General features: G+C 57.6%; 1 protein-coding gene across 6 annotated transcripts in view; it reads left to right on the forward strand.

Annotated features, from left to right (window-relative positions):
* NIBAN2 (niban apoptosis regulator 2) overlaps positions 1-11,869 on the forward strand; it is a 49,608-nt gene that overhangs the window by 24,949 nt on the left and 12,790 nt on the right. For 4 of the 6 annotated variants that reach the window (XM_007101770.4, XM_007101773.4, XM_007101771.4 and 1 more), the window contains exons 2-3: positions 6,282-6,412; positions 11,507-11,635. In XM_007101770.4, coding sequence (XP_007101832.1) covers positions 6,282-6,412; positions 11,507-11,635 — 260 coding nt within the window. Of the gene's footprint in view, positions 1-2,100; positions 2,304-3,102; positions 3,127-6,281; positions 6,413-11,506; positions 11,636-11,869 lie in introns of those variants that run through there. The other 2 variants (XM_055086958.1, XM_007101774.4) reach the window with 2 other exon arrangements.

The raw sequence follows: 11,869 nt of genomic DNA on the forward strand, positions 1-11,869 counted from the left end.
CCACCCACCCATTTTGCAAGTAGGAAGATTGAGGTCCACAGAAGATTGACAAATGAGGACCCAGTAGGAGTGAAGTTTCCCTGCCAGCTCCGACCAGGTAGGGGCTGGAGAGCCCAGACTTCAGTCTTGGCTCTTAGTCACCAGCTGTGTGACCTTGGGAAAGTCATTTTGCCTTTCTGAACCTCGGTTTCCTCATCTGTAGAATGGGGATTGTAAAGCCTGTGTTGCCTGCCTCTAGGGAACGGGCAGAGATCCAGCAAGAAAGTGTAGGGCAGAGCCTTGGAAATTGTGTTGGGAATGAAGAGGCTTTACGAGGTGGGGGAATGTGTAGGCTTTGATGTGAGACTAGGTTTGAAACCCACCTCTTTCCCCTTTTAGGCTGAGTGTCTTTTTTTTGGCTGTGCTGCACTTATGGGATTTTAGTTCCCCAACTAAGGATTGAAGCGGGGCCCTCAGCAGTGAGAGTGTGGAGTCCTAACCACTGGACCGCCAGGGAATCCCCTAGGCTAAGTGTCTTTCAGAAGGTCTCCAAGTCACCCTGAGCCTCAGTTTCCTTATCTATAAAGTGGGGGTGACAGTCTATCAGCATTACCTGAGCTGTTGAACAGACACAAGTCCTCAGTGGAAAGGCACCTCAGTCAACTCTGGGAGGTTGTCCTGGGGGCAGAGTCAGGAAGACTGGCTGGTAAGGAGGCCCCTCTGGATCACCCTCGATGGTCCCAAAGGGTACAGGCTTTGGAGACATGGTTCCAGTCATCTGGGGGGCAGAGCCATCCTAAGAACCAGAGATACAGATGCAAGATCCCTTATTCAACCAGCTCTCCAAAAGACTCCAAAACAGCCCCTGGGGCGGCGGGCAGGGAGAGAGAGGTTGAGAGAGCCAGAGAGAGAGAGAGAGGGAGAGAGAGAGGAGAGAGAGAGAGAGAGAGTGTGTGTGTGTGTCTGTCTGTCTGTCTGTGTCTGCATGTATTTCACCCTGGCCTCCATGTCCTGGGCAGTGGCCTCTTCAAATCTGAGTGGAGCCCGCTGCCTCCATGCTATGGAGATGTTGGGTGGAGGTGGAGGCCCCGGGTGGGCAGTGGCCTCCTGAGGTCACAGAGCCCAGTGGTGGCTGCACACCGATTCCCAGAGTTCATGTGCTGTCTTCTTGGTTTCATAAGCGTATCAGGACCCCCGCAGGTAGTCCCATGACAACCCCACGTAGGTGCTCAGAACTTTTGTTGACTGATGAGTGAGATGACCTTTCGTGAGCCATTAATCTTTCTGGACCTTGGTTTATACACCTGTAAATGGAGGGTTTATTTACCTGTATTCACCTCGGGGCCGTTTGAGGACTCTGCGTGTGTGTGTCGGGCCCTGCGTCTGAGTAGGACGAGCTTACCTCCTAATTCTGCAGGATATGCTGGCAAAGGGGCACGGGAGGGGCCAGCGATTGGTTCTGGGCTCTCTCAGAGGCTGAAGATTATGCCAAGGGAGCCCCACCAAGGTCAGGTGGGAACCTGGGTTCCTGCATGGTCCTTGCACCCGTCCAGGTGTTCCACCCCCTTACCCTTGCCTGTGCAGTTCCTTCCTCCTAGGGAGCGCTCCCTTTTTCAGGTCTTTGTTGAAGACCTACCGATCCTTATCATTATTCTTATTTTGCGATTCTCTTCCTGCTTCTTTTTAGAAAAAGTCTTGATTGGGTTTTTTCAAACTATGAAAGTTATGCCTGCTAATAAAACTTTCAAACAGTCCTTACTATTGTTACAAGCTGAGCACGATGGTTATGATTAGTAGCAACATTTATGGAAGTCCTGAACTGGACCCATCTGTTATGCCCATTTTACAGATGGGGAGCTTGAGGTTCTGAGAGAGCTAGGCAGCTTGTGGGGCTGGGTCTTCAGAACTGGGATTCTGACCTCACAGGGCCTGGGGCTGGAGGGCAGGCTCCGTCAGTACCCCTCCTACCTTCGTATCCTGGAGCATCTGGGTCTGAGTGCAGGAAAGGAGGGAGGATGTGTGAGAAAGTGTGGAGGGTGGGTGAGGCCGGCACTCATGCTCAGACTGCTCCAGCCCAGCCTCTCTCCGTAGCTCCCAGCAGCAACTGCATCGCTACAACTAGCCGGGGCCTCCCAGTTCCCGGGCCAGGGACCCCTGCAGTCGGCCCTGCCTCTGGAGATGGGCCACCACCTACTTCTCCTCTGCTGCTGCGAGGAGGGATGCCCTGTGGGGCCCTGTGGACAGTGGCCAGAGCCAGGACCAGGAGGGGGTCAGCAGGCTGTGGCCAGAAGCCCGACTGCCTCGGTCTGGCTCTGCGGCCTCAGGTGAGCCCCTCACCCTCTCTGGCTCACAATCCCCTTTGGGGTGATGAGGCCCCGAATCCCTGGCATGTGGTGTCTCCCGAAGCCTTGGGAAGAGGCAGGAAGAGCTGGTACAGGTAGGTGTGGAGGAGAGAGGGGCGCCTGAGGCCTCGGGGACCACCCGTGGACACCCAGGCAGGGACGCCTGGTGGGATTCGAGTCAATAAACCCCTCCGGCAGCTCCAGGGAGATGGCCGCTGCAGGGCGGCGAGGAGGGAGAGAGTGGGGCGCTGAGCAGGCCTTGCAGGGAGGGGGCTGCCTGGGCCGTGGCCCCCGAGCTCAGCAGGCAGGGGGAGCCTCTCCGGGGCTGCAGTGCCGCCTGCATCCTCCTCGGCAGCGTCCGGCCAGAGAGGCTGCCGGGGGACTCTGTTCGGGGCTCCTCCTCTGGGAGCCCTTTGCTCCTGGAGGGGACTGGACCCCCTCCCCCCGCTGCCTCTCCGAGGTCTTTCCAGCCCTGACACCTAGGCCCCCCTGCACAGCCCCCCAAGTCCTCATCCTCTCCCTTCCTGTGGCACTTCCTCTGTACCAGCACGTGGCAGTTCCTCCCAAGTTGTCTTAGGACATCTCTCAAGAATGTGCTCCGGCCTGCCAAGAAGCCACCCCGCGGTCCTCCTCCTTCACCGTCTTCCCTTTCCAGCGCTCCCCTCTGCTGCCAAACCTCAGCTGAGCTACCCAGTTCCCTGACGCTGCCGGGACCCTCCTCCTAGCCCCTCACCTCTCAGCCGGCGGGTGGCAGCGTCCGCGGCCCCTGGGGCGTGGCGTGGAGTGGGCACTCAGTAACCGCTTGGTGAGTGGGCAGCCCCCTTGCTCAGCCCCTGCCTGTGCCAGGCCCGCCCTCCCGGGGTTTGCACTCAGTCCTTAGAGACCAGCCTCCCTCCCTCCCTATCCCAATCCATTCGGCTCCCAGGTTGGAGAGCAGATTTGGGTACTGAGAGACCCCACACTGTCTGATCTGTTTGGTTCTGGAATCTCAGGTAGCAAAGAGTTTATCTGAAAGCAGGTCCAGGTCTATACGGTTCTCGAGTTTGGGTAGCAAGGCATGCCTGTGATGGTGGTTGGGTGAAATCAGGGCTGCTGCAGTCTGTTTGGGGGTGCAGCGCCCATGGGGCTGTCTTCTTGTTTCCTACTCCTTTGAGTGAGGCAACCCATATTTCTGCCTGTACCCTCTCCCCTCTCCACCCGCTGCCGGGTGACTTCTCCTCTCCCACTCCTCGTGCCCTCTACTCCTGGACCCTGGTCCCGCAGCATCACTTGGATGACCTTTCTGCATCCCATCGTGAGAGGTCAAGAATGAATTTCCTTCTTGCCTCCTACTCTGCCCCTCTCAGCCTGGATGCATCAGGCCTGTCAGTCTCACCTTCGTTTTCTGTCTCCATCTGGGTCACCTCGTTCTCTTTTTCACTTCCTCGGCCTCCCCTGGCTTCCTCTTCAACCCACAGCCCCGCCCAACGTGGGCCTTGGTGTGCCCCTCGATGGGGCGATGCCTGGGCCTTCTGGCTGGGCCCTTCCCTGCCGGGACGTGATGTCTGGGCTTCGCTGACCCGGCAGCTGAGAACATGCTGTGAGTCAGACAGACCTGGGTTTGCGTCCCGACATGGGATGGCAGCTTCCTCCTGGGCCTGGCTTCCCACGCATCAGGGCATATTCTAGCCCTTCTGGAAATAATGCTGTGTCTGAGGCTGGGTGCATCAGGGCTGAGTCAGGCATCCTAGAGCTGTTGCTGAAGGACCCTTGAGATCCGAGGGCCAAGCCTCCCCATCCTGTGTGCTGGGAGAGTGCCCGTTGTCCGTCCGGCTGTTTGAGGCAGAGCGGGGGCAAAACCCTGGGCTGCAGGCTGAGAACCTGGCTCTCCAATGCTGGGTGTGCAAGCCTCCTCATCCTTAAAATGGGAAAACAATAGCACTGACTCCCTAGGGTTTTTGTGAAGATTCTTTGAGATCCTGCATGTGAAACTTGCCCACCCACTGGCTTGGGTTAGCACTCAATAAAAGGGAGCGATTATGATGACGATTACATGTTTTATCAATATTGTTGTTGTCTACGGTCCTGTTTTCTCTGTTTGGCTCCAGTGCATTACCTCGTCTTCCCCCACCCCCAGCCCGCCTCATCATTTTTCAAAACAATTCCTGTGGTGTTTGAGAGAGTTCTGGTTGTTTACAGTTTTAAAAAAATAGGCATTCAAAGCAAATTCCTCATTTGTTCTCCCCTTCCTCCCCCCCAAACAGAATCTGAACAGACATGAGCTCATTCCAGGAAAGGGGAGCACAGGCCTGTGGAGAGGGACCCATGGGCTGAGCCGCCTCTGGAAGGAGTGGAGGGAGTGGGCCTGCCCGAGACCCTAGGTGTGGGATGTGGCACCTGCTCTCAGCCTTGTTCCCCAGCCACCACCTCCTGGCTGGTCCCCAGGACTGCATTCCAGTCATGCCACTCAGTAGCTGTGTGACCTTGTGCCAGTGACTTAACCTCTCTGAGTCTCGGTGTCCTCTGTAACTGGGGATGACACCAGCCGTACCCCATAGAGCTATTGAGAGGATTACATGAAATGCCGTCCTAGCTGGGTGCCCTCGGTATCCAGAAGCCAGCCATGGGAGGGACGGCGTCACGTCAGCCCCTTCTCCTCTGAGAAAGGAACAGGTCTTCGGAACCTGGAATCCAAGACTGTCCAAGGCGGTAGGGCCTGTCCATTATTGAGTCTGGTCCTCACAGTGTGCAGGGGGAAACTGAGGCCCAGGGAGGGGAGCCGCACAGTGGGTCAGCAAGAACCCCAGGTCAGGACTGGAGCTGCAGCTACTCGACTGGGAAGCCTTGCCCGAGGAGAAGGCGCCCTCGGCATGGGTTACAGCCCTCTCTGGATCTCAGTTTCTTCATCTGTAAATGGGGACGCCCGGGCAGCATGTGCTGGGCCTGCTCTGGCGCCCCAGTACTCTCCTTCTCTGTTCAGAAACTGCTTTAGCCGAAGAGAGAAGCAAACAGCCAGTGAAAGCAAAGGGGTTGTTAACTTGGTAGATGAGTTGATTTTAGAATGTTTATTTTTTTATTGTGAGAAGAATCATGCTCATAAAATAGTTCAAAAGCTATAGAAGTGAATAAAGCAGAAAATGAAATTTGCTCCCTGCTTCTCATTCCCACACCCAGATGCACCGCCCTTAACAGCCTGGAGTGCTGCCTTCTGGACCTCTTTCTGGAGGTCTCCAAGCATAAATAACTCATACGCACATACAGGAATAATTTTAAATGAGGTGATATTCAGTGTGGGATCCTGTAGCACTGTTTTCTGTACGTGGCAGAGTACGGACACCTTCCCTTTGTGGGTACCTGTACCTATAGGTCCCCTTAATCTTCTGACCGTCCTGGGTGAGCTGCTAGGTATTGAATCATCCCCCACGTGCACAGCTGGCTTGTTTCTGGTGATTTCTGGTGCATAGATGCCTTGCTGTCCTTGTGTGAGTTCTGTGGGCTGGATTCCTACAGGAGCAAGTGCAGCATCAAAGGGCACCCATGCACCCTTGGAACTGTGCACGCAGCTGTGGTCCCCCTCCGAAAAGGCCGTCCCAACTTCCCACTTCCCCAGATCTGGTTGAGGTGCCTGTTCTCTTCCTGGCTGGTCCTGGCTGCTCTGACAGGGGAAAATGGAATCTTGGTTCCGCTTTGTTTGCTGGCTGGTGAGGCCGAGTGTCTTTTCACATGTCTGTTGGTTTCTCGTGTCTTTGGTGGTTTCTCTGTCAGGGTCACTGCCCCTTTCCCCGCCCAGAGGCTCACCCACGTGTGTGTGGGAAATGCACCACCCCTACCAGGAATGCAGTGCAGATGCAAACACGGAGCTCCTGCGGACAATTTCATGAGCTGCGATTTGGGGCAAGGCGGGTGTCCCTCCCTGGGGCAGGGTTGCTGCCCGGAAACAACTGCACTAACCTCACGGCCCCTTTTGTCCCTCCCTTTCAGAGAAAACCGGGAAGATCCTGACGGAGTTCCTCCGCTTCTACGAGGACCAGTATGGTGTGGCCCTCTTCAACAGCATGCGCCATGAGATTGAGGGCACCGGGGCGCCACAGGCCCAGCTGCTCTGGCGCAAGGTGAGAGGCGCTGGGCCAGGGGCAGGGCGGCCTCCGTGGCCTCGGTTTCCCGTTGTTGCTGGATGGTCTCGAAGGGCCGCACCCGGCTTCTGAATAGGCAGGTGACCTGGTGGTGGTGTCGAGGCCCCTTTAGCACTGGGGGAGACTCCCCCCCACGCCGGGCCGGCCCCTCCGTCAGCAGAGCTGGGGCTCTGAGTCATCTTGACAGGCCCGGTCCCAGCCCAGCTCCTTCTCTTACACTCTGTGTGCCCGCGAGCTAATTACCTCCCCTGTGGAGCCTCAGTGTACTCATCTGTAAACCGGATGAGCACACCTCCCGAACCTGGTGGCCATGAGGATTAAAGATTGTCGGCTGGGTGCCCGGGGCTGGGCGGGTGCTGGCTGCTGTCATCCTCCCTGGCCTTGTCATTATCCCATTAGCAGTGGTAGGATTATGTTTGCACAGTGACTGTTTGCCCAGCGAGGACCGGAAGCTGCCCGGCTCCAGCCTGGGGCTCCGCGTGGGCCCGAGGAGGCGAGAGAGCCTCCAGGGGAGGGGATCCTGTGGTCGGCCCTGGCATGGGGCCGGGGATGGGAATGGCGCCGAGGAAGTGAGGGACTAGCCGGGGCACTGGTGGGGCTCTGGGTTCCCGGCTGGAAGCCGCCAGGCCTGGGTCTGAGCACCTGGGGGGAGAGGCCAACCCTTGCTCCTCTGGGGGTGCTGCAGGGGCCCTGTGTCAGCCCAGGGAAGTCCTGTTTGAGGGCACTGCACGTCCCATTACTTGGGTCATTCCCTTTCAGTGACCTTCACCCTCTGCCCACTGGATGGCCGGGCAGGTGGCAGAGGGAAGGGTGATGAGGAGGGAGGGTGCCAGCCCCGCTCCTCTGCAGGTGGCCTGGCCCTGGAGTGGCTGAGTGGCAGCCCAGAGCCTACTTATTCCTGGCTGGTGGCCCCTGGCAGAGCGCCCAGCAGCTTCTCTCTGGGGATGAGGCCGGTCAGCCAGCCAACCCCAGTGCCTGGGGCTCGGGGCGTTCGTGGCTGACTCCCGTGGTTGGTGGGCTGTGAAGTCGCCCTGTTCACCTCGCCACAGCTTCCGCCCCCAGTCCTGTCGCCTTCCTCGGGGCTGCCCGGGTCATCCTGTGCTCAGGCTTCGAGGGGCCGGGGGCGGTGCCGTAGCCGAGGGACGGAGGCTGGAACCCCGTGGTCTGGTGGGAAAGAACTCGGGGGGCCTTGGGTTCAAATCCTCTTATCAACTGGTGGCCGGGGCCTTTGATGTAAGCTTCAAGGCTGTTTCCTCATCTGCCAGATGGGTACCTCCTGCCTAGAGGAGGATGCGGATTCAGTGAGAGAACAGATGGGGGTGTGAGTCCCCACTTGCCGGGTAACCTTGCTGAGCCTGTTTTTCTGTCTGTGAAATGGTGCCCAGAGGGAAGAGTCCTGGGCCAGAGGAGAGAGCAGCTTTGTGGAGGGGGTGGGCATCCCATGGCGCTCTGGAGGCTAGGTGGGATTCGGATGATTGGGAAGGCGTCTCTGGAAGGGGGAACGCTGTGGGCAGGGGCGTGGGCATAGCGGGGTGTGCGGGGGGCGACGGGAGGGGGCAGAGCAGAAGAGCCCGCAAAGGCCCCACCTGGGAGTTGTTTCATTCCACTCCCCACCCTCCCTCCAACCAGGTGCCTAAAGATGTGCCTGTTTATATGAGACCAAAGGGGTGGGAGCTGGCATCACTTGACCAGGCTTTGAGGACTTGTTACCCTTTGGTGTCATCTCAGCAGGAGGAACGGCCGGAGGTGTCAAGTCAGTGGAGTGGGAGAGCTGCCACTGAGACTAAAGGATTCCGCCGAGAGACAGGCCCCCTACTCGGGACACACACTGACTGTGACGGCTCAGGTGCTGGGGCCACGCTGCCCTTGCTGCCCCCAGACACTCAGGGAGACAGTAAACAGCCCTTTACACGATAAAGTGGGCGCCGTGAAGGAGATGACAGGGTGGACTCAGACAGTGGGGCCCGACTTGTCTGGGTGGCCCAGGAGGGCTTCCTGGAAGAAGGGCCATCTCAGTGGAAGACCTGATGGGAGAACGAATATCAGACCACGGGAATGGCACGTGCAGAGGCCCAAAGCTGAGCCTTTAAATGGCTGGCCCAGCGTGCTGGAAGCAGGACTGAAGCCAGGTTCCAGATTCCTGACCAGAGTCTCCTTCTGTCTTGACCCCCAGCCTGCCTGGGGTGGAGGGGAGGTCAGGGCTGTGTGTCAGAGCCTCTCAGAGCATCACATGTCCCTTTGATTTGGGGCCCAGAAAAGGCAGTCTGGTCTCCTGACGTCATGGCAACCTCCCGACCCTGTGACAGCAGATGTGGCCTGGCCTGGGTTTGTGGCAGGAGCACACCTGTGTAATAGGAAAGATGGCCTTGGACCCAGCGCAGGTGAGCTGCTTCCAGTGGGCAGAACTGGAATTGCTCCCCAATTTGGAAGGAAATGTCACAGGCAACCTGGGTCCCAATAACCTAAGATAGAGATGGGGTTCCCTGACGCGCTAAGCATTTACTCTGCATAAGAAACGCTTTTAACACCCACAAGGTTGAGTATTTGTGGTAAGAAAACAGAAGTAACATGTAAGCAGGAAGAGTAAGGTGAAATCACCCACGATCCCTGAAAAGGAGGAATCTTTGGTCCCATTTTGTCATTCAGTAAACTGACCATCATGAGGCTAAGTCATGATAACAATATAATACTAGAAATCATCATCATCATCACATAAATTGTTTTTGGTAGAAATAATAGTACAGGGACTTCCCTGGCGGTCCAGTGGTTAAGACTCTGTGCTCCCAATGCAGGGGACATGGGTTCGATCCCTGGTCGGGGAAGTAAGAACCCACGTGCTGCAAGGTGCGGCAAATAAATAAATAAATAAGTAAATGAATGACATTTCCTCTTAAAAAAAAAAGAAGAAATAATAATACAATAAATAACAATACGATTAATAGTAATACTAAAAACAGCAGTCCTTTCGTGTGGGCACTGCTCATACAGCCAGTGCGACGCCGCTCGGAGGGGCTGTGATTTAGTCCCGCCCCCATCCCAGATGCGGACACTGAGGCTTGGACAGGTGGAGTCACCTGTCTGGGCTCCCGTGCTGTGGGCCGTGGAGCTGGGACTGGAACTCGGGCTGTCGGAGCCTGGGGACCGTGCTCTAACCGTTCACCATTTACCGAAGATGCCCGTTGTGGCATCAGAGAGCTTTGCAGAGTCCAAAATATTTGGCCCGGGCTGTCGGGTTCCGTTTCGTTTCCTGCAGACCTTCCAGTGGACACGTGACTCTACCATTTGAAAGTCTTAAACATAAAACCCAAACCCACACCACCTCCCCATTACGGACTGTCCCAGGATCTAGAGGTGGACTTGGGGGCGCTGCTGAGCCCCAGTCGCCCGGGCAGGCCCACCTGGGCCGTGAGCTTGTGCCCTCAGCCTCCCGCTGACCAAGCCTGGGCTCCGGCTCTAAGCAGAGAGGAGGACTGCAGACCAGGGGCCTGGGGGTGGGAGTGAGGGTCTGACCAGGTTGTGGGGAGAGCTCTGTCTTCTCTTTTCTTTCTAGGAGAGATGGGGATTCAAGAGCTGGGTTGAGAGTAGGCCCCAGTCTAAATATAGACCACTGAGCCCAGCTTTGTGACTTGGGCAAAGCCCACTGTGTGTGGGGGGGGGGCGGGGGGGTGCATGGTAGGGGGAACCGTTTTCTTTTCCTGTAAATATTTTTATCCCTGGGTAGGAAGCAGTCTTCGCGGGCCTATTGTTTGCGCACAATAGGCCCTCATTTTCCAAGAATGTTTTGGCATTTCCCCTTGAGGAGTTGCTGGGGAGAGGAGGCTGCGTGTGAAGGGAGAGGGCTGGGGGGTGAGGATGCCTGGGGTGGGGCCGCTCACCTCTGACTCCAGCTGCGGGGCAGACCCAGAAGCAGAGCGAGGAAGCCAGGAAGGGTTAGGCACCATTAAGACAATATCAGTACTTTCTCCCTTTGTTACACATCATGCATGTTTCTTTTTGCAGAAGGCACCGTATTTGTTGTAGAACAGACAGAAGCTGCTGAGAAACAGCAACACTTGACTCCCCGAGCTCCTCCTATCCAGGAGGAGGGCTGCTCCCTTGTGGCCTCTGTCTCTCCTTTCCTGAAGCTTCCCAGTGCGGGTCTGCTCAGGAAGCACTCGCTCCGGGACGGCCACCCCTCCCCCTCCCCAAATAAGTCAGCCCGAGGAGCTGGAGAATGACACTGACAGTAACCCCGATAGTGGTCATGGTGGCTCCGTGTATCGTACTGCCTGCCAGGTGCCGGCTGCCTGCGTGATCTTTGCACAGAATCCTCGAGATAACCTCGGGGAAGTCGGTGCTGTCACTGTCCCATTTGACAGTTGAGGAAACTGAGGCTCAGAGAAGTGATGTGACAGGGCTGAAGTCACACTGAGTCAGCCGTCGAGTCAAAGCTAGGGCTTTGCAGGAATGTCTGGGCGTTTCTGCTGCCCACACTGGCCACTAGTCCGCCAGGATGCTGGTCAGACGGGAACCCTCCAGGCTGAGGTCCCCTCCTCCCCCACCCAGATTCATGGAGACCATCTTGTCAGCCTTTGGAGCTGGGGAGGCTCTATGGAGCCACCGTGGTCAAGTTTTTGTTGCCCCAAGGGGAAACAGGCCCAGAGCTGGAAAGAGATTTGCCCGGGTGCTGGGTCCTCACCGGTGCTGGCCGGTGGGCACGTCCCCTCCGGCTGGAGTGACTGTCGCACGCCCATGCTGCAGTGGGGGTGGATGGGGAAGCAGCCTGCCTCGTGCTCTGGAGACCTGTCCCGAGGCAGCCGTCTCTGCCTCGGGCCAGGATGGGGTGGGAGTCTTGTCTGGGTCCGGTATTGTGGTGCCTGGCCTGGGTTCAAGTCCCGGCATCACCTCTGATCCTCCTGGACCCCAGGGGGGCCCCCTTCACTGCCCTGAGCCTCACTTTCCTCATCTGCCAAATGGGTGACATGCAGCCCTGCCTCGGAGGCCTTGGTGAGGTCAGGATGGAGGACGTGCTCACCTTCCTGGAGGACCCCACTCCCATGCTGGATCTCACTCCCTGCCCTTTCCCTCCCATAGGTGCCCTTGGATGAGCGCGTCATCTTCTCGGGGAACCTCTTCCAGTACCAGGAGGACAACAAGAAGTGGAGGAACCGCTTCAGCCTCGTGCCGCACAACTACGGGCTGGTGCTCTACGAGAACAAAGTGGTGAGGCCCCTAGCCCATCCCAGCCGTGGGTGCCCCCGCTGAGCCCCCCGCCTCTCCCAGGCCCGGCCAGGCGGCTTCTTTCCCCTTCTCCGCAGCTCCCCCCGGCTTGCTGTCTCCTACGCTAGCTGATTCTGCACGCCCCCCATTCCTAAGCCCGAGACTCCGTACCTCCACCCGCACCCCCCCCTCCCCCCACTAGCTGTGGCCAGGGCCACAGCAGAACCTCAGCAGCCT

The sequence above is a fragment of the Physeter macrocephalus genome, chromosome 9 (genome assembly GCF_002837175.3).
Source record: "Physeter macrocephalus isolate SW-GA chromosome 9, ASM283717v5, whole genome shotgun sequence".
NCBI lineage: Eukaryota > Metazoa > Chordata > Mammalia > Artiodactyla > Physeteridae > Physeter > Physeter macrocephalus.